This window comes from Homalodisca vitripennis, chromosome 6 (assembly GCF_021130785.1).
Source record: "Homalodisca vitripennis isolate AUS2020 chromosome 6, UT_GWSS_2.1, whole genome shotgun sequence".
Taxonomy (NCBI): domain Eukaryota; kingdom Metazoa; phylum Arthropoda; class Insecta; order Hemiptera; family Cicadellidae; genus Homalodisca; species Homalodisca vitripennis.
In genome coordinates this window covers 31,165,399-31,186,931 of record NC_060212.1, presented here as the reverse complement: position 1 = coordinate 31,186,931, position 21,533 = coordinate 31,165,399, and the positions used below count along the sequence as shown (strand labels likewise).

The following is a 21,533-nucleotide window of genomic DNA, read 5'->3' as shown; positions in this document are numbered from 1 at the left end:
AACATGATTGAGACTAGCTTCACTCACTGGGTGGCTCAATGTTCTGATCATTACCTCCAGCATAAATGATGATCCAATGTAAATAGGATGATGTACATAATTAAAAATATGAATAAATATTATCGGGCAAATTAAAAATGAATAATTATTTTAATAATTCAAAAATGATGATATAAAATAAGTAATGTACTAACTGTATTTACAGTGGTTGATAAATACTTTTACAAAAGCATTAAAATGTGTCTATCAGTACAGTCCTTGATTATGGATTCTCAGAAGGATTGGTACAGACCAAGTGATCAACAATTAGGAATTTTTTATCAGTCTTTATTAAGGCCTAAGTTCATTTTAATCAGGTAAAATAAAAATTACTTCTCACAACTATTTTGCTAAGTGCATAAGTACTACTGTACTATAATAACTTTCTCTGATATATAGAGGAACATTTGCAATAGTTAGATAAACTCAAGAGCTGATAGTAATATCAGCAGATTAAGAGGTAAAACGCCCAGTTTTGTTATAGATAGGTGAACGCCTCAATGCAATGCTGTAAGTATTTAATAAATTGCTTATTTTTTAAAAACTTTTTCCTAGAATTAACTTTTTAACAAATTAATAAATAACATTAAGTGTACAATATAAATGATACACAAAATGAAACAGCAACTCTTTAACAGTTTTTGCCTACAATTTTTTTATGTTAGCAGTATTTGTTGCATTACACACATCCAAATGAGTACTTTACATACATTGTTAAAAGTAAGTGGAGGAATGAATACATACACACATTTATAAAGCTTAAAAAGTAGAAATGTCGTTGCATCAGATATGGCGGACATGGAGGTCATGCGAAACAAAGCATGTGATCTGTTCTCAATGACGGGGAAACCCAGTCTCTGGGTTTAATGTTTTTTAATGAATGGCTCACTTTGTTCAACTTTTGAGATAGTACCAGTACGCGACATTGTTGCCAAATGAAGTTCTCCGTTTCGACTTCTTTCGACTAAAGAAAGAGCAATAGTTTTAGTACATTAAGTTATAATTGCTTATAAAAAAAGTTCGTAACTTTACAGTGAATATAGTATGTAGCCCAAAAAAAAAACCATTAAATTTTGGAGTATTGTTGCAACTGTACCAGGTCATGTGGAGTGATTAACACTAGTTATTCTTCACTCATTGAATATGTTGATTCAACTGTTTAATTGTATAAATTTAACAGCATTAAAAAAAATTAAAGTTTGGCTTTCTTGTAATGATGATGCGGATCTATTAAAACTTAAATTGTAAAGATATTATTAATTGTCAAATGTCAGCAGAATATATTAACATTACTATTGCAATTTAAATTAACTGTTTATCATGTAGTTTTGTACTATGATTTAAGTTATTTCTTATTTCTGTAATTGTTCATGTTTTTAATTTTTACAAATTTATATTCAGGATATGTGATTATTAAGGCTAAAAGTGCCAGTTTGCATTCTTTGTACATTTATAAGATGGGTTAGTAATTTACTATAAAAATACTTCTTCTTATTATATTATTAATTATTATTTTGCTGATAACTATTGTAATTAATGCTGGTAGTGATAAAGTATATACAGAGTTTCAATTTGTTTTTCTCTATGAAATAATTGTTTCTTGCAAGCGCCACAGATAGCGAGTTTTTTTTCTAAGGTGACTAGACTCTTTGGTTTTTAAGTGAATTTTGTTTTTAGGTTAGTGTTGGCCACACATACTTGTACTGGTGGCGAGAGAAAAGAAGAGACCTGGCCCGTGCCGGCGCACAGCTGTGTACTAGTGTGTTGCCGCGCGGTAATTTCAGGCGCTTCGCCCCACAGCCAACCCTGCGAATTGTTTATCCTAGCAATGGAACAGTGAAACAATAATGGAATTACGAAACGAGGCGCGGCAACATACTAGTAGTAGCGCCTGCAAATTTCAGATAGGCCAGAATCCAGGTCTCTTCTTTTCTCTCGCCATCAGTAATTGTGGTCAACTAATATTCCTTGTTGTTAATTTTTTTTCTCATTATACTGTATGTTGTGATTTTAAAGGAATAAATTTCATTATTTCATATTTATTTGCGAAGTTTTCAAGTAGGCCTAAACTTTAGCCTGTAGGGCTTGTTGGCTGACCGTTAATTGAAACCTCTCCTGCCTGTTGCTGATGAACAAAATCGGATTTTTGTCATGTCTATAAATGTGGAACAAGTTGACCAAGAGGGTTGAAAATTAGTGTAAAACAACTTCCACTGCTTTTGAAAATGAAAACCTGATATATGAGACCCATTGTAACATTGTCAATTCAAACTAAACTGTTTATTTATTTATTACATGAACATTAAGAACAGTAATTTGTCAAGTTACAATAAGTAGAATTAAGGAGATGTGTTCATTAATTCCAGGAACTCTTCTATCTTGTACACAGGATTCTTCAACAGGAATTCTTTAAGCAAGCTCTTCAGTCTGTTGCCAGTCAGGGTCCGGAGGTGGTCTGGAAGGAGGTTTTTCAGTTTTTGGCCTACGTATGACGGTTTTTTCTCGAAGAGGGCTGTTCTATGTTGGGGTAGGACGAATCTAGAGGCATGGCGTGTGGGGTAGCTGTGAAGGTCCATGTGAGTCTGCAGGTTTAGTGTGTCTGCATATAAAATGGCTTCATAGATGTAGAGCGCAGGTACTGTTAGTATGCCTAGGGTCTGATAGGCTTGACGACAGCTTTGCTGGGACTCCAGGTTTGCAATTGTCCTAATTGCCTTTTTTTGTAGTACAAGTACTCTCTTCAGATTTCCCGAGGAGCTTCCTCAGATTGTAAGACCATATCTAATACATGAGATTCTACTAGAGCGTAGTATGCCATTTTTGCTGCTTCCTGAGTGCCAACCCATTTAATGCGTTTAACAACATAGACGCCAGTGCAGATTTTATTGCAGATGTTGTTTACATGGTTGCCCATGTGAGTCCATTATCTAGAGTTATTCCTAGAAACTTAATCTGATCAGCCACTGCTACATTGGGGATACTAGTGGGTAGAATTTTTTTTCTGCTAAAATGTACTTGTGTTGTCTTGTCAGGGTTTATTGCTAAATATTGTTAATACATTGCTCAACTTTTATGTTATACTATATATTGGTGTATAAAAATAAAAAAGGCCTAGGAATTACAAATTTAATAAAAAATTTACAACTTCACTATACTTCATTAATTAGGAAACATATGAGTTTCTACTAGAATCTCTGGTAGGCTTTCAGTATCTGTAGCCTCTGTAACACTGCAGTCCACGTCCATGTCTGTAGCATCTGTAACACTGGCTTCCACGGCCCTGTCTGTAGCATCTGTAACACTGGCGTCCACGTCCCTGTCTATAGCCTCTGTAACACTGGCGTCCACGGCCCTGTCTGTAGCATCTGTAACACTGGAGTCCACGTCCATGTCTGTAGCGTCTGCAACACTGGAGTCCACGTCCCATGTCTGTAGCCTCTGTAACACTGGAGTCCCCGTCCATGTCTGTAGCCTCTGTAATACTGGAGTCCACGTCCATGTCTGTAGCCTCCGTAGTCCACGTCCATATCTGTAGCCTCTGTATCACTGGAGTCCACGTCCATGTCTGTAGCCTCTGTAACACTGCAGTCCACGTCCATGTCTGTAGCCTCTGTATCACTGGAGTCCACGTCCATGTTTGTAGCCTCTGTAACACTGCAGTCCACATCCATTGCTGTAGCATCTGTAACATGGTAGTTCACATTCATATTCATATAACGGATACTCAAATAATAAGTTATTGTCAAACTGAGAAAGAAATGTTGGCAATGATGATCCTGAATTAGTAGAAGTAGTTCACACGTTAAGTAAAAATGACCAAGCTTCAGAAAGTAGGAAATCTGAAATCCGCAATGAAACTAAAAATGATGAAACTCTTAAAAGATGTAATTAAGTTTATTCAAGAAGGTTGGCCTAGCAAACAATGTACACCTAACCATGTAAAATTTTACTATCAGTTGCAAGATAGGCTATCTGTTGATGATGGTTTATTGTTTTTAGATCGCCGAATTGTGATACCTATGTCATTAAGGAGTAAAATTTTAAGTCCTTTACATGAATCACATATGGGTATAGAAAAAAAACTAAAAATAAAGCAAGAATGACTGTTTATTGGCCAAACATAAATGTGGATATCAAACAAGTTGTAAATAAGTGTACAGTGTGTGAAAAAAATAAGGCTAATAACATTAAAGAACCTATGATATGTTATTTAATACCTGATTTGCCATTTTGAAAAAGTTGCTATTGATCTTTTAGATTGTAAAGGTAGGCCCTACCTTGTTTTAATTGACTATTACTCTAAATGGCTAGAATTTAAGTCGCTTAAAAACAAGCAAACATCTGAAGTTGTCTTAAAGTTAAAGTCTATATTTTCAGTTCATGGTGTTCCAAAACAAATCTATAGTGACAACATGCCGTTTAACTCCTATGAGTTTATAAAGTTCATTAAAGAATGGGACATAGAATGTATTTATAGTAGTCCTAGGTATCCTAGATCCAATGGTATGGCTGAACGAGCAGTTCAGATAGCTAAGAGCATTCTCAAAAAATCAAATAATGAAAGTGAAGTATTTGTTTCACTCCTAGAGTATAGAACTACTCCTGTAAAAGGAACAGTTCTAGCACCTTGTCAAGTTTTAATGAGTAGAGTATTAAGATCAAAAATTCCAGTAAGTACAGATGTTTTGAAACCAGAAGTTCAAATTGATGTTAAAGGAAGAATTGTAAAATCACAAAATAAATTTAAAAGTTACTATGATAAGAGTTCTATAGAAAGACATAGTTTCATAAGTCCAAATGTAATATACAGAAAAGATGCTGTTTGGAAACCTGCTAAAATTCTGGGTAAAGCTAAAGGTCCGAGGTCTTACTTAATAAGAGATGAAAATGGTAGAATTCTAACAAGAAATTCTATTCATCTTAGACAATCATTCAATGTACCTGTTTGTAGGTATGATTATAATAATGATCTTTTTGATGAAGAAATTGTAGGCCTAAACCAAAATGTTAATAGGCCTAACCCATCTCAACCAAATGTAAATAACCAGCCTAACCCAAATGTACAAAACTAACCCAACCCAATCCCACAAAATGTAATAAATCCAAACGATGAAAACATTATTTATCATTCAAGAAGTGGTAGACCACTTCTTGAAGGTATCACGTTGGTATCACTGAGATACTAACGGATATAAAAAGGACTGTTAGAAGAGATCCGGTTGTCGATGTATCAGTGTGAGATAAACAATACGTAGTGTGCTAAACTATCCTAAAAAATCAGTCATTCTTAAATGTGTGTGTTATTTAATAAATCGTTAATCCCATAATAGAAGAAGGAATCTAACAATATTTATCTTAAGGCCAACATAATAAGAAATCTATGGATGGTTCCATAGCTAAAACACATGAATTGGCCTTGATAAAACCTTGCACACACATTCTAGACATAGTCTACTATACTGAAATAAAATCAAATAATATTTTATTGCATTCACACAATTATACATTCCATCGCAAACATTAGTAAAGATGAAATGAAATTAAAGAAAGTTTATTTCCGTTATAATTACAATACTATTACAATTAGTATTAATATATAAATTGATAATTAATATATATATATATATATATATCGTATGGGGGACAAAGGCAGCTATCCATAAATAAATAAATTAAAAATTACAATTATTAAAAAGTACGCTATAATAATTAATATAGCCTATGTACAATAAATCACTAAAAGTATTATACATAGCGTTTGGAAATTAGCCTACATGGGCAAGCTGTAGCAGACCCGATTCACTCATCCTAGGGCGGAGTCTATAAATCTTACCAAACAGATCAGAATCTCTGGGGAACCTTTATTCATTAAAAAAAAAGAAAAAGGGCGCCACCTTGTTTTCCTCAATTTGGGGTACTAGGGCCAGAACAAGGAAAAGACCCGTTACTGAATTTGCCGAGATGGGATGTTAAAGACCAACCAACATGAAACAAAAAAAAAAAATTATAATAGGTATATAACCATTAATAATTTCCAACATTAACTATAAACATAAAAAAATCAATTAATAAATACTAGGTAAGTTAAACTATTAACCTTTAAGTAAAATTACGAACAAACGCATTGGCTGTTAAATGAAAGGCGACGTATTATAACGAGCTTGGTTTATTATCCCCAACAGGAAACTCGGGTAGGGTCCAATAAGCGGACCCGGTTTTTTATATCGAAATTGGCAAACGATATTACTTAATCATAACCATCGATATAATCAATCGATACTGATGAATTATTTTTAACAACTTAAATAATCTATATGAACAGCTGTAAACACTTTCAAATAATACAATTAAGGTAATATTTTAAATTTCACGTAACATTGTGTATTAAAATGGCCGTCAATCTTAGGAAGCTTCACGAAATTGCTTTAAAAGACGATAAAATATGTTTTTTATGGCTTCAGGATGTTGGGTTAGTACCTAAGAATCCATTATGTGATATTTGTGGAAAGGTAACAAATGTAACTGTCAGAGGAGCTAACATGGTCGTCTTCAGACGCAAAAAAAGAAGGTAATGGTGGACACAACTTTAGTAAAAACGTTTTCGTTATGTTTCATTTAGTTAAAGTTATGAGTTTCCCTGATTTTGGTTATGTTCATTTATTATCATTAAATTCACATTTTAATTTAAACATATGCTTGTTATTACTTTTATATCGATTGATAGTCTATGATTCAATATGCGAATATTAGGTATCGATGATTATATTCTTCGATATAAAATACCGGGTCCGCTTGTTGGACCGTACCCGGAAACTCAGTGTTCCAACAAGTACAAGACAAATCAAATGCGAGACAATAAGTTAAATTTCTTAATACTAAACCAGATCTGAAGAAAAGAATATAAATAGTTAATACCTTGGCCGGCCGCTAAAGCTATTGAAATGGTTACACAATACACAATAACAAATAAGTCAATAACTACACATACATAACAGATGTAATATATATAAAGGTAAACCTAAATGGCATTAACTAATTATTAAAAAACTACGCCTGTGCGCAAAAGCTCCTTGTAGGCTAGCCGAAGTCCAGTTATGCACAAATATGTCCTTTTCACTAACGCTAACACTGTACAATAAAGTTCGTAGCAACAATTTTGCAAAGACAGGTTTGTGTTGCCTCAATTATATAATCAAGAAAAACATCCTTGAGGTAGTGCCTAAATTCGAGCTCAGATCACCTCAGTACCCGTTTCCGCCCTACCCAAAATTCGCTAATCGTAACCGACAGAAAAGTAGCTACACGGGTGCCAACTAGCCAACACAAGAATTAAGTAATAAAATTTCAAACTAAATAAAAATATTTAATGAAAAGGAGGGGTAGGGTCCAATAAGCGGACCCGGTTTTTTATATCGAAGAATATAATCATCGATACCTAATATTCGCATATCGAATCATAGACTATCAATCGATATGAAAGTAATAACAATCATATGTTTAAATTAAAATGTGAATTTAATGATAACAAATAATAAATGAACATAACCAAAATCAGGGAAACTCATAACTTTAACTAAATGAAACATAACGAAAACGTTTTTACTAAAGTTGTGTCCACCATTACCTTCTTTTTTTGCATCTGAAGACGACCATGTTAGCTCCTCTGACAGTTACATTTGTTACCTTTCCACAAATATCACATAATGGATTCTTAGGTACTAACCCAACATCCTGAAGCCATAAAAAACATATTTTATCGTCTTTTAAAGCAATTTCGTGAAGCTTCCTAAGATTGACGGCCATTTTAATACACAATGTTACGTGAAATTTAAAATATTACCTTAATTGTATTATTTGAAAGTGTTTACAGCTGTTCATATAGATTATTTAAGTTGTTAAAAATAATTCATCAGTATCGATTGATTATATCGATGGTTATGATTAAGTAATATCGTTTGCCAATTTCGATATAAAAAACCGGGTCCGCTTATTGGACCCTACCCGAGTTTCCTGTTGGGGATAATAAACCAAGCTCGTTATAATACGTCGCCTTTCATTTAACAGCCAATGCGTTTGTTCGTAATTTTACTTAAAGGTTAATAGTTTAACTTACCTAGTATTTATTAATTGATTTTTTTATGTTTATAGTTAATGTTGGAAATTATTAATGGTTATATACCTATTATAATTTTTTTTTTTTGTTTCATGTTGGTTGGTCTTTAACATCCCATCTCGGCAAATTCAGTAACGGGTCTTTTCCTTGTTCTGGCCCTAGTACCCCAAATTGAGGAAAACAAGGTGGCGCCCTTTTTCTTTTTTTTTAATGAATAAAGGTTCCCCAGAGATTCTGATCTGTTTGGTAAGATTTATAGACCCCGCCCTAGGATGAGTGAATCGGGTCTGCTACAGCTTGCCCATGTAGGCTAAATGAAACAGAACGAAAACGTTTTTACTAAAGTTGTGTCCACCATTACCTTCTTTTTTTTTGCATCTGAAGACGACCATGTTAGCTCCTCTAACAGTTACATTTGTTACCTTTCCACAAATATCACATAATGGATTCTTAGGTACTAACCCAACATCCTGAAGCCATAAAAAACATATTTTATCGTCTTTTAAAGCAATTTCGTGAAGCTTCCTAAGATTGACGGCCATTTTAATACACAATGTTACGTGAAATTTAAAATATTACCTTGTATTATTTGAAAGTGTTTACAGCTGTTCATATAGATTATTTAAGTTGTTAAAAATAATTCATCAGTATCGATTGATTATATCGATGGTTATGATTAAGTAATATCGTTTGCCAATTTCGATATAAAAAACCGGGTCCGCTTATTGGACCGTACCCAAAAGGAGGATACAACTTCTCAGATGCTCTGGGAAAGTTATGAAGCCGGCCTAAAACAACGAAATGACTGTGCATCCTCAGGACAATGGTCACCTAATCTATCACACATAGAAAACCCGTTCAAAACTCAATGTTGGATCAAAAAGGAAACAATTTCAGAATTATCCATCGTAGTACTGTCAAACAACTAAGGGAATAGTGGCAGTAAAGTAAAGGGAATACTCACTGCGACTCGTTGACGGTAAATCCATTGTTCCAGAAGTGAAGAAAGTGAAAGAAAATGGCTGATGTTTGGGCGTTAACATTTTTTTTTTCTTCTGGTTTCCTCAAAAGAGCAGGCTTCGTAAAAAATATGCAACCTTGTAGTTCCATAATATATGTTATGTCCAATTTTTTTCAACGTTAATGGAGTGGGATTTACATTAATGTTGTGTGTTTGTTAGTTTTAAAAGAGGAATGTGATAATTAAGGGAGTGGATTTACAGGACAGGGCTTCTTTTGGAATCTTCATGGCCAGGGGTCCATCAGGCCAGCTTCCTAATCAGAAAAGATTTGGACCTCGGTTTTTTTTTAACTCCCAGGTAGGGTAACAATTATGTGACAGAATGGAAGAGATGATTGTTTTTATGTTTAAATGTCTTTTTTAATTTTAACAAAAAATGTTGCTAGTTCCTTATATATATATATATTCAAATCATCGGTTTTAAGAACATCCCTTATGTCATAGTCTACATGTTTGAACTTGCCTGATATTAGTTTAAAACATTCTTTTCTGGTATATTCATAATGTGGACATTGTATTACTACATGGTTTATTGTTTCTTCTACACCTAAAGAACAGTTTAAGCATAATGGAGTAAAGTATTTTTTAATTGCAAACAACTTACTGTTAACTCGGGCATGGCCCAGTCTCAAACGAGATATTGTGACGATTTCCTTTCTTAATATTTTACTATTTTTAAATCAAGAAACATAACTGACCTTTTTTACAATATTTTTATACCAGTGAGCTTTTGGGGTTAATTCAAAGATTACCTGATAGTGTTCCATCCCCTTTCTTTTTCTTGCTACTTTAGTCCTCCAAAGGGACATTAATTTCTGGAATTTTTACACCTGTCTTTATTGCATCCCTGGCTAAATTGTCTACTCTTTCATTAAAGTCCAGTGAGACATGTCCTGGAATCCATACGAATACTATATTTTTATTCAAGGCTTTCAACTCGTATACTATGCTTATAATTAATTGGTTTTTACTCTTATCTTTGCTATAATTAGATATTGCTGTAACAGCAGCTTGAGAATCTGTACATATAACTACGTTATCATATAGGGTTTTATTGATAAATTGCACTGCTTTATATATAGCTATTAATTCGGAACTATAACTAGACATATATTTGCTAAGAGAATACAACGCAGTGGTATTGGTCCGAGGAATCAGGAAGGCAGCGCCACAACCATCGTCACTCGTCAGTTTTGGATCTATATAAACATAACCTAAATATGATAGTGACATTTTTTCTAACCACAATTGTCTTAGAGTTTCTTTACTCGTATTCTTTTTACTTACTTCTAAATTTGTTAATCTAGTATCGCCTTTTATACTATTTTCTTCCATAAATAAAGGTAATTCAAAATCCCAGTCATTTTTAAATCCTTCAGTTTCCATAATGTTAGGCATCATTTCAGTTACATTATTAAATGACTTTATAAATAAGGGTAACTTTTTCTTTTGCCAATAATCATTATTTTGACTTATCATATTTAAGTAACACATATTTCTAAATGCTGGATGACTGTTTTCTAAGAGTATCTTATATACTAAGTTATCTGTAAGAATACTTCTTCTGATTCCCAATGGCATCACAGGGGCTTCAGCTTGTAGGGCTATAACTGGTGTGGAGCAAAAGGAGCCTAAGGCAAGTCTGAGTGCCTGATTTTGAATTAAATCTAGTTTACCCAAATTACTTTTTGATACATGACCAAACAATGCACAACAATAATCTAATTTTGATTTTATTAGGCTTTTATATACTTGTATGGCGAAATTAGGGTTGCAGCCCTTTGTTCCACAAATAATAGACTTAATAATATTAAGATCTTTAGAGCCTCTATTTACTAGGTCCATAATATGTTGTTTAAAGGTTAATTTATGATCCAGTATAACCCCTAAGATCCTAATGTTATCTCTAATTGGAACCAGGTGACCATCAATTGTAACTTGTTCAATATTGTCTTGTCTTTTCCTTGAAAAACATATAGTGTTGCATTTTGATTCAATCTATATGTTTCGAGTAATAAATATATGAAATTACAGGTACTTTGGGATTATACCGACCACACCCAGACATGAATCGTTATTTCACATTTCGTTTCTACTGATTACTAGATTAGCGTAGAACAATATTTCGTCAATATAAAACAGGAATTGTCTTATCGCAAACACCTCCCCATCCTCAGACAGAGGTCAAAGTCTAGCGTCTAGTAGATAACGTGATTGCAGTCTCGCCGCCCGTTCAGCTGGTGCATCGCTTTGTTGTACTTCCGTGTTTTACCTCTACATTTCTCCAAACACAAAAATTCAACAAAAACAAACATTTACCAAACTAAACTTTTTATTAAAAAAACACTCAAAACTTGTTTTTATTCTTGATCACATTCCGCCACCCAAAATGCGAGTGCCTCCGGCCATCAGCGCGGGCTTCGGCAGCACCTTCGGTGCTGCCCCGCGCTGATGTCGACGAAAGAAAAACATCCCTCGAGATAGTACCTATCAGTAAAATATCAAATTCTAGAGGGGCTAATCAGAAATATAAATTGAATTGTAATGGAAAGGCAATGATGTACCGTGCAAATCACGTGATGCCGCGCGGCCTACCGTAATCAGGATTCTCGAGAAAGATAAGATAACAGCGACAACAATACCGATCACAATACCTGGAAATGCTTGTAAGTTTGTAATTTTGTAATTGAAGAGTTGTTTTTTTCGTTCTATCATGTTTGTTTCTATATATTTCTATTTTTGTGTTCTTCATACTGGTGTGGTCGGTATAATCCCAAAGTACCAAATTACATTTTTAAATTACTCACAATAATGGAGAGGGGCTTTTATCTTTTAGCTAAAAGTAGTTCAAGATTTTGTCAAATCTTGACCACAGTAGGAAACAGTAGACTTCTTTTCATGTCAAGACAAAAAGTCGATTAGTTTTCACGACTAGTCTAGTCGGCTAATCACTAGTCGGTTGTCAAAAGTAGTTAACAGTCGCATCACTAAAACGAGATGGGGTGATTTTTTTTTTCTCGATTTAGCTCAGAAGGCTAAAAGGCTTCGGGGAAACCCATGCCTCGTAGTACAGATATTTTATTGTGGTTGTCCCTTTATTATTACAAAGTTACTGAACATTTTATTTATTTAATAAAATATTTAATTTTTTAAAAGATTAGTGGTATGTACATATGTTTTGACTATTCTAAATGTTTTGTATTTTATGTTAATTAGATTAAAAAAGGAATAAGATTAAATGGTTATAGGCGGGATAAAGGATATTGTGAAGGTGTTTGGTTGCTTCTCGCCAGGGGCCTTTCAGGCATTCCTATCCCGAAAAGGAGGGCCTCGGATGTAGGCCTACATAAACAACCCATTTCCAGGATACATACATGTATAGTGTAATGTTAGATAAGCTTAAATTTAAATGTATTTAGGTATTAAAATGTATTTAATTAGGTTTAAAAATTTATTAATTTCTTTAAATACTTGAATATTGTTGAATTGTAAAATTTTGATCAAATTCTGCTCTCTGTTTTCAAAATTGTTTAAAATTTTGATTACTTGCATATTCGTATTCGGGGCAAATAAAAAATGTGTTCTAATGTTTCTTCCTGACCTAGAGTACATTTCAAACATAGAGGTGAGAAGTATTGTCCGATTCTAAAAAGATTACTATTTGTTTTTGCATGACCTAATCTTATTCTACATATATTTTTTTATTTCTAGTCTTTTGAATTTTACATGTTTTAAACCAAGGATATTTTGGTATTGAATTTACAATTTTTTTGTACCATTTAGTTTTATTTTGATTTAGAAAGAAAGCATTAAATTTTGAGAAATAAATTTGTTTTTGATATGCTTTAAAATCGTCCAATGGAATGTGTAACTGTTCATGTTCGCAACCTTCCAGAATAGCTTCTTTGGCAAACTTGTCCACTTTTTCGTTGCCCGCAATGCCTATGTGTCCTGGAATCCATTGTAAAATTGTATTTTTATTCGATAAAGCTAGTTCGAAGGCTATTGATAAAACAATACTCTGAGTTGCCAAACCTTCATAGCTATTCTCAATAGTTATTATTGATGCCTGAGAGTCTGTAAAAATAACAAAATCCGAATAACTGTCTAGTTTCTTAATACATTGTATACATTTGAATATTGCAAACAATTCTGCAGTATAGCTCGAGTTAAATTTATTCAAAGAGTACTTTGAGGCGATGTTGTGTTGAGGTATATAGAAGGCAACGCCAACTCCATTTTGTTGATTTAGAACCGTCTGTATAAGCATGTGTATGCAAGTTTAGGTTATGTTTATGTTTTCTATTACATTTAGTTTTATTATGTCAATGTTTTGGGATTTCTTAGACATTTCAGATATAGGTATCAGCTACCTATATCTGATATGCAAATGAGTTTATTTCTGTCACTAATAAGAAAAGGTGGTTCGTTAAACTCCCATTGATTTTTGGGTTCAGAACTATTAGTAAAGTTAGGATTCATCTGAGTTATAGTTTTAAAAGCTTCTAGAAATAAAGGTTTATTCCTATGTTTCCAATATTGCATATCGTTGTATATTGAATTGAGATACATTAAACTTAAAAAAAGCTGGGTGATTACTTTGGGTAGCTATTTTATATACTAATCTTTCTGTTATTAAGTTTCTTCTTAAATTTAAGGGCATAATTGATGTTTCTGCATGTAGAGCAACTATAATAGGAGTTGATCTAAAGGCTCCCAGGGCAATTCTTAAAGCTTGATTTTTGATATAGTCAATTTTCTTTATGTTAATCTTTGTACAGTGTCCATACAGAAAACAACCATAATCTAATTTTACTTCTTATGAGACTTTTGTAAATGTGTAAAATAAAATTTGGATATGCTCCTTTATTTCTACAACTTATGAGATTTTAGGATATTTAAATCGTTTATAAATTGTTGCAATATATAGTTAATATGATGTTTAAATGTTAACTTATTATCTATATATATAATATATATATATATATATATATATATATATATATATATATATAAATAATTTCAATAAACATTGAATCACAAAAAGTACTTGCTCCGGGTACTCTAGTACTCTAACTATATCTACAATAGGTAAACTTTGGTTATGCATATAGTATTGAAAGTTAGGTTCGATATGTCTTTTCCTAGAGAATATTATTATATTACTCTTGCTAGGATTTAATACTAAGTGTAGAAGTTCAAGAGAATTAACTAATTTATTAATAGCTTGTTGCATGTCTTTGTGCACTGTTTCATAGTTTTTATGTGCGGAATATAAAAGTATGTCATCCGCATATTGTACAGATTTTATATGAGGTGGTAGGATATGCTGTATATTATATATATATTTAGTGAAAATAATATAGGACTGAGAATACAGCCTTGAGATAAGCCCCTGTTGGTTATTCTTGTGATGGTATCCTTTAGATGAACAAAACTTAATTTCCTATTAATAAGCCAGTTATGGCAATAGGCTATGACTTTAGTTGGGATGCCTAAGCTAGACATTCTATCCATTAGAACTGGTATTGAAACATTTTCATAAGCACTGGAGATATCTAATGTTGTAGTAACTGTTGTTTCATTATAAGTTAAGGCAGTTAAGGTGTCAGTTATAAAGTTCATGAGATAATCATTACATCCTTTCATTTTTCTGAATCCATATTGAGTGTCTGGAATTAAATTAAATTTCTCTACCATCCATTCTAACCTATTTTCAACCATACAATTCATAACCTTGGCAAGACAAGATATCAGTGATATTGGTCTGTAAGATTCTTGTAAATGTTTATCTTTAGTTGGTTTGAGTAGTGCAATAATCCGAAAATGTTTCCATGTTAATGGTATGTCAGTGTACCCATTCCAAATATTATTAAAAATTTCCAGGATCATATTTAGAGCATTTGCAGGAAGGTATTTGATCATTTTATAAGTTATCCCATCGAGGCCAGGGGATGTATCTTTTTTTTAATAGCAATTATTAATTCCTTAAAGTAAAGTTTTGTTCTATCGGATCCTTTACAGGTTCATGTTTTATGTTTATACATTCTACTTCATTAGCCTGAGGTACATAGTCTGGTATTATATGTTTCATGAAATTTTCACTTAATTCCTTGTTGTTATTTATAAATGTTTCATTACCATTAGTGTAATGACTGCCTTTCAATTTTCTTACTATGTTCCAAGCAGAATGATCTAGATTTTTTTTGTCCTATATCCTGACATGTTTTTTCCCAACCTATTTTTTTTGCTAACTGAATTTCTTTTTTTGCTTTTTCTGCGGTTATTTGATATGTCCGGTAGTTTACTGCACTCATGTTTTTTAAAATAGGTAAATGATAGTCTTCTTTATGCTATAACTCTAGAACAGTTATTTGTCCACCATATTTTTGGAGAAAACCCTTTTTTATAATTTAATGGTGCTTTAATTTTAGGTATTGGTAGCTCACAGGCCTCTGTGATTATTCTATATAGTGCCTATAGTTTATTTTGGGGGTTAATGTTTTGTGACATACGTATTTTGCTTTCTATGTTACTAGTATATAATGGCCAGTTGGCATTTTTAAGGTTTAATTTATTGTTATTAATGTTAATAAAATCTAGGTTGGTATTATGCATTAGGCTTGTAATATTAAGCTTTATATAAATAGGTAAATGATCACTTCCCATAGCATCCTTACCTACTTCCCACGATTGTAATAATGAGTGCATATTGGGTGTAACAAAAGACAAATCAATGGCTGATGATTGTTGATACAGAGTAGGTATTGTGGTGTGGCTATAATCATTGAGTAAGATAAGTGAAAATCCCTGCAGCTGTTTCCATCTCAGCTGGTAGGAGTTCATGAAGAACCCTAAGTTCAGAAAAAGTTAATTTAAACAAATATCCTTTTCTTCAAAACTTTGTAACGATTAACTAGTTCTTTACACGTTCGAAACAATTTGTCTTCTTTTACTGCTTTTAGCTCTTTGACATGATACATAAAACCAAACATAGAATCGTAATTGGCAATTTGTTCAAACCTTCTTTTCAAGGACTGTGCTGCAGTATCTGCTGTAACAAAAAAACACTCCAACCTTAAACGTTTGCTCTGCAGATTCTGCTGTAGGATCATCTTCTCCCTCGTACTCAAACATTTGTCTTTTCTTTCTCTGCCTTACTTCTTTGAAATTTGGCTCTATACCCAGAGTTTCACTAAGTTCTCCTGCTATTAATGTTGCCACCACAAAACCTTTAGCTGTACACTTCTGAAAAAAGTGAACTTGCCCTTGGAGTAACTGCAATGCAACTCCAAGGTGCATTTTTTTCTGAGCCTGTAGGCTTTTACTAACACTGTTAACTGCAGAAAGCACATCATACTAAATAAATAGGGTTAGTAAGAACTCATAGCTAATTATTTCATTTATAACCGATCGTACTTCACTATTGGATTTTGGATCCTTAGTGACTTCAATTAATGCAGTATTAACTTCCTTAATTTGATATCGAAGTGCTATTACATTCTTCCAGTTTACCTATCAACAAGTGTTTTTTTTTTATTTGTTTCATTTTTGGTTTTTGGTCTTTAGGGACAAAAATGTATTATATCTGCACTGTCACGAACCAGGAAAGTAAAAAACACTCACCAGCAACGAGAACCATGCCGGTGTTGTTATGGCATGTCCTCACCCAAACCACATCCCATTATTTGGTCTTACACACTGCAACCGAAGTTGACAGTAAAAGTGCACAGCTCCTCGGGTATGCGGTAAACTACAATATTTGAGTGCAAGAAGTTTAAACAAGTAACGACATTTGTTACGTAAGACATGTGCTTCATGTAACTTTATATTTATTTACAGAAGTTAAACCATTTGAAAAAGAAAAAAAACTCCCATATTTAAACCCTCTGTTTTAATGGAATAGAATAGAATATATTTATTGTCTTTAAGCCTTGTGAGCAATGGACATTGTCAATAACAAACATATGGCATTATAATGAGATAAAAAAAGCAAAAACAAACAGAGATTGTCCTACTGAGCCACCAACAACATCAACATGATCCATTTAGTAAATAACAAATAACAAGGATGTTTAAAACATAACAATAAAAACAGCTGATTTTGAATTATTAGGGACTAAAGAAAAAAAATAATTAACAATAATTATAAAACTCTACAACATAAATAACAAGATAAAATTTAGATTAAAAACATTATTAATTAGGCCTATTTAAAACTTACAGTCTACATTATTACAGTTCAGGTACTCAGTGATTGAATAGAAAGGATTTATTGCCAGCCAGTTGAAAACAACACGTTTAAAACTGTTTCAGGTCTACTGTATTTGCCTTGCGATCAAGTTTATTAAACAAAGTAATAGACATACATTCAAAATTCTTTTGGGTTTTACTTAACCTACAGTAATTTGTATCTATTAAATTCCTGTTCCTTGTATTGTAAGATTGTACATGACTTCTGAGAACATAAACATTTGACTTTGTCTTTACATAAACTAAACAAGTGTATACATACAGATTTATTATAGTAAGAATCAATTCTTGAATAAATAAAGGTCTACAGTTTGTATTTCTTTCTGAGTTTGTTAAAATTCTTATTGCTTTTATTTGTATTATAAGAACTCTATCAATACCAATTCCATTTCCCCAAAAGAGTAAGCCATATAAAAGTATGCTATTGAAAAAAGCAAAATATGAAATTTTTAAGTATTCTTTAGGTACAAAATTCTTTAGTTGTCTCAGCAAAAATACCACTCTAGATAATCTAGCACAAACTTGATTAATGTGATGTGACCAAGTTTACAGTCTAAAACAATTCCCAACAGTTTTACATTTGGAAAAAAATTGTACTGGTTAGGTTGTAAAGTAAATAAAATATGTTGTGTTTTACTTTCATTTAGAGCCAGTTCGTTAGACTGAAACCAAGTCTTAGCCTCAAGACATGCCTCATCTACAAAACTACACAAGTTATTAATATTACTATCGGAGCTAAACAATGTAGAGTCATCAGCATAAAGGATAACATTGGCCTTAACATTACAGGGAAGATCATTAATGCTTATTAAAAACAACAAAGACCCAAGACCCGATCCCTGTGGTACGCCAAACTCAACTGAGCGATAAGTAGAAAGACTCCCACCAACACAAACTCTCTGCCCTCGCTCAGTCAGGTAAGATTTTAAAAGAGCCAATTCAGAATTCTGTATGCCATAATATGATAATTTAGAGAGCAGAATTTCTCTCGGGACACAGTCAAAAGCTCTGATGAGGTCGAAAAGGGTTGCCATAGTGGCAGATTTGGCCTCAAAGCCATCAACAATCGACCCAACCAAAGCTCCAACCACATCCAGAGTACTTCTTCCTGCTCAAAAACCGAATTGAGAATTTTGAAAAAGATTGAAAGTCCCAAAGTACTTACTCAGTTGTTCATTCATGATGGATTTCAGAATTTTTGAAAAAATGGGCACCACAGAGATCGGTCTATAGGAACCTGGTAAATCTTTGGAACCCTTCTTATAGATAGGCACAATTTTTGATATTTTTTAAGATTTTGGGAAATCTCCTATTAAAAAGCACTGATTTATACACTAAGTGAGTGGCAATATGAAAGAGAAACAAATTTTCTTTAAAAGAACACTTGATAAGCCATATATATCTTTAGTATTAGAAGATTTCATCTTATTCACTAGAGATCTCCTCACAGGTCACTGGGTTCCATTTAAAGCTGTTGGTAGTACGGGGAGCTTGACCAAGTAGGTCGTCAGCAGATGAATTACTAGGAGTGATGTTCCGTCTTACTTCTTTCATGGTGTCAACAAAGAAATCAGAGAATGCCTCAGGTGAATTGTCGGGGGTAGATGAAGTAGTAGGGCTTCTGATAGTAGCAATAATGGACCATGCAGCTTTCCAGGGGTTTGACCCAGAGTTGATCAAAGTCTCATTGGCTCTAAGCTTCGCCTTCTTCAGTTCACTTTTATATATATTTCTTCCACTGATTTAGGCTCTTTGTGCAAGATCAGTTTTGGTATGACAATAAATTGTATAAACTGCCATAACTCGCTCCTTTAGATCTCTTAAGTGATCGGTATACCATTTGAGTTTAACATTTTTTAGCTTAGAATTATTAACAGTTCTGGTTTTAAAAGAGCAGCACAGATCAAAGCAGTTAAAAATCTTTCCATAAAAATGGCAAATAATATAGTGTTATCACTATTTGCAAATATGGCTGGCCAATTAGTAAATGTTAAATAAGAGATTAAACTTTCAATGTTACTAGGAGCTAGACATCTCACCTCAATCTGCTTTTCCCGAGAATTCTTTGTGAATTGCAATTCAAGGATAAGAGATATTTCAATCATGTTATGATTAGACAAACATTCACTTAAGACCTTGGCCTGAAAACAATTATCACCCAAATTGGTCTCAACATTGTCGAGGCAGACATTGCCTCTTGTCGGGAGATTTACCGTCAATTTACAATCCACAGATCTTAAAAAGTCCTTTAAATTATTAACACTAGATGTTAGTCTTCAAAAAGTCAATGTTGAAATCCCCGCACAAAATAATAGAACATTTAAACTCAATTAGGTGATCAAACAAACGTTTAAAAGAGACCCATAAAGATGTCCATATTCCCTCCTGGAGGCCTATATAGTGCTAATAAAATTATGTTATACTCAGTCAACAGGACTGCCGCCACTTCAATGTTCATCTCGCTGCAAAATTCATCAACACCAATGACGTTGAACCTGATACCCTGCCTTCGTAGAATACCCGAGCCCCCATGTTGATTAATAGATCGGCAGTACATACTAGCTGAAACCTGCAGCATGTCACGTTTGTCCATTAAAGACTGAGCATTTAAATACAGTATCTTAGCATTAAAAGTGTCAACAGACTTGAAGTCAATGATGTTGGAAACATCACTCAAAGACTTTGAAAAGTTAGGTGAAGCCAAACCTAACTTCTCTGCTGGACTAAAAAATCCTTATGATAACGTTTAGGAAAAACAAACTCCTTTACCAAAATTCCGTCCTCCCAAACTCTGGATTCGAGATGATATTAGCAGTCTCCTCACTCACACCTATTCTGAAAGACTTATAGTCATCAAACTTCGGTTTTAGTTCAACACAAGCAAACTCAGTCACATTATAGTCTTTGAGATATTGCTCCATAACTTCTAGTGTTACACTGAAATCCAATCTAGACACAAACACCCACTTCTTCTTAAAGCTGGCAACAGTTAGTTTTCTTTCACCAGTAGTTTTAGTACCCAAATTTTTGAGATGGCTGGGCAAGGCCTAATAGTTTTCTGAAACCTATTTAAGGCCACCTTTGACTTTCTTGACAAAACTTTTTGGAAATTGTCGTTGGTATCCCCATCGTCACTAGATTGAGTCTCAACTAGACCAGTTTCATCGCTTTGTCTGACAGATTTTAATACTGCACCTGAATAGGTTATGTCACCTTGTACACTGTGAACATGATTGAGACTAGCTTCACTCACTGGGTGGCTCAATGTTCTGATCATTACCTCCAGCATAAATGATGATCCAATGTAAATAGTATGATGTACATAATTAAAAATATGAATAAATATTATCGGGCAAATTCAAAATGAATAATTATTTTAATAATTCAAAAATGATGATATAAAATAAGTAATGTACTAACTGTATTTACAGTGGTTGATAAATACTTTTACAAAAGCATTAAAATGTGTCTATCAGTACAGTCCTTGATTATGGATTCTCAGAAGGATTGGTACAGACCAAGTAATCAACAATTAGGAATTTTTTATCAGTCTTTATTAAGGCCTAAGTTCATTTTAATCAGGTAAAATAAAAATTACTTTTCACAACTATTTTGCTAAGTGCATAAGTACTACTGTACTATAATAACTTTCTCTGATATGTAGAGGAACATTTGCAATAGTTAGATAAACTCAAGAGCTGATAGTTTAGATAAACTCAAGAGCTGATAGTAATATCAGCAGATTAAGAGGTAAAACGCCTAGTTTTGTTAAAGATAGGTGAACACCTCAATGCAATGCTGTAAGTATTTTTTAATAAATTGCTTATTTTTTAAAAACTTTTTCCTAGAATTAACAACAAATTAATATATAACATTAAGTGTACAATATAAATGATACACAAAATGAAACAGCAACTCTTTAATAGTTTTTGCCTACAATTTTTTAATGTTAGCAGTATTTGTTGCACTACACACATCCAAATGAGTACTTTACATACATTGTTAAAAGTAAGTGGAGAAATGAATACATACACACATTTATAAAGCTTAAAAAGTAGAAATGTCGTTGCATCAGATATGGCAGACGTGGAGGTCATGCGAAACAAA

The 21,533-nt window shown here is 33.1% G+C and overlaps 2 protein-coding genes across 3 annotated transcripts in view; one reads left to right on the top strand and one right to left on the bottom strand.

The window, feature by feature from the left end:
- Positions 1-162: 162 nt before the first annotated feature.
- LOC124365337 (apolipoprotein D-like) overlaps positions 163-21,533 on the top strand; it is a 53,909-nt gene continuing 32,538 nt past the window's right edge. The window contains exon 1 of the mRNA XM_046821312.1: positions 163-549. Coding sequence (XP_046677268.1) covers positions 545-549 — 5 coding nt within the window. The 5' untranslated portion in view covers positions 163-544. The remainder of the gene's footprint in view (positions 550-21,533) is intronic.
- LOC124364193 overlaps positions 2,319-21,533 on the bottom strand; it is a 34,606-nt gene continuing 15,391 nt past the window's right edge. The window contains exons 1-2 of one of the 2 annotated variants that reach the window (XM_046819484.1): positions 9,117-9,212; positions 2,319-3,721 (exon numbers count right to left, since the gene is read on the bottom strand). In XM_046819484.1, coding sequence (XP_046675440.1) covers positions 3,360-3,721; positions 9,117-9,195 — 441 coding nt within the window. In that variant the 5' untranslated portion in view covers positions 9,196-9,212 and the 3' untranslated portion in view covers positions 2,319-3,359. Of the gene's footprint in view, positions 3,722-9,116; positions 9,213-21,533 lie in introns of those variants that run through there. The other variant, XM_046819485.1, reaches the window with a different exon arrangement.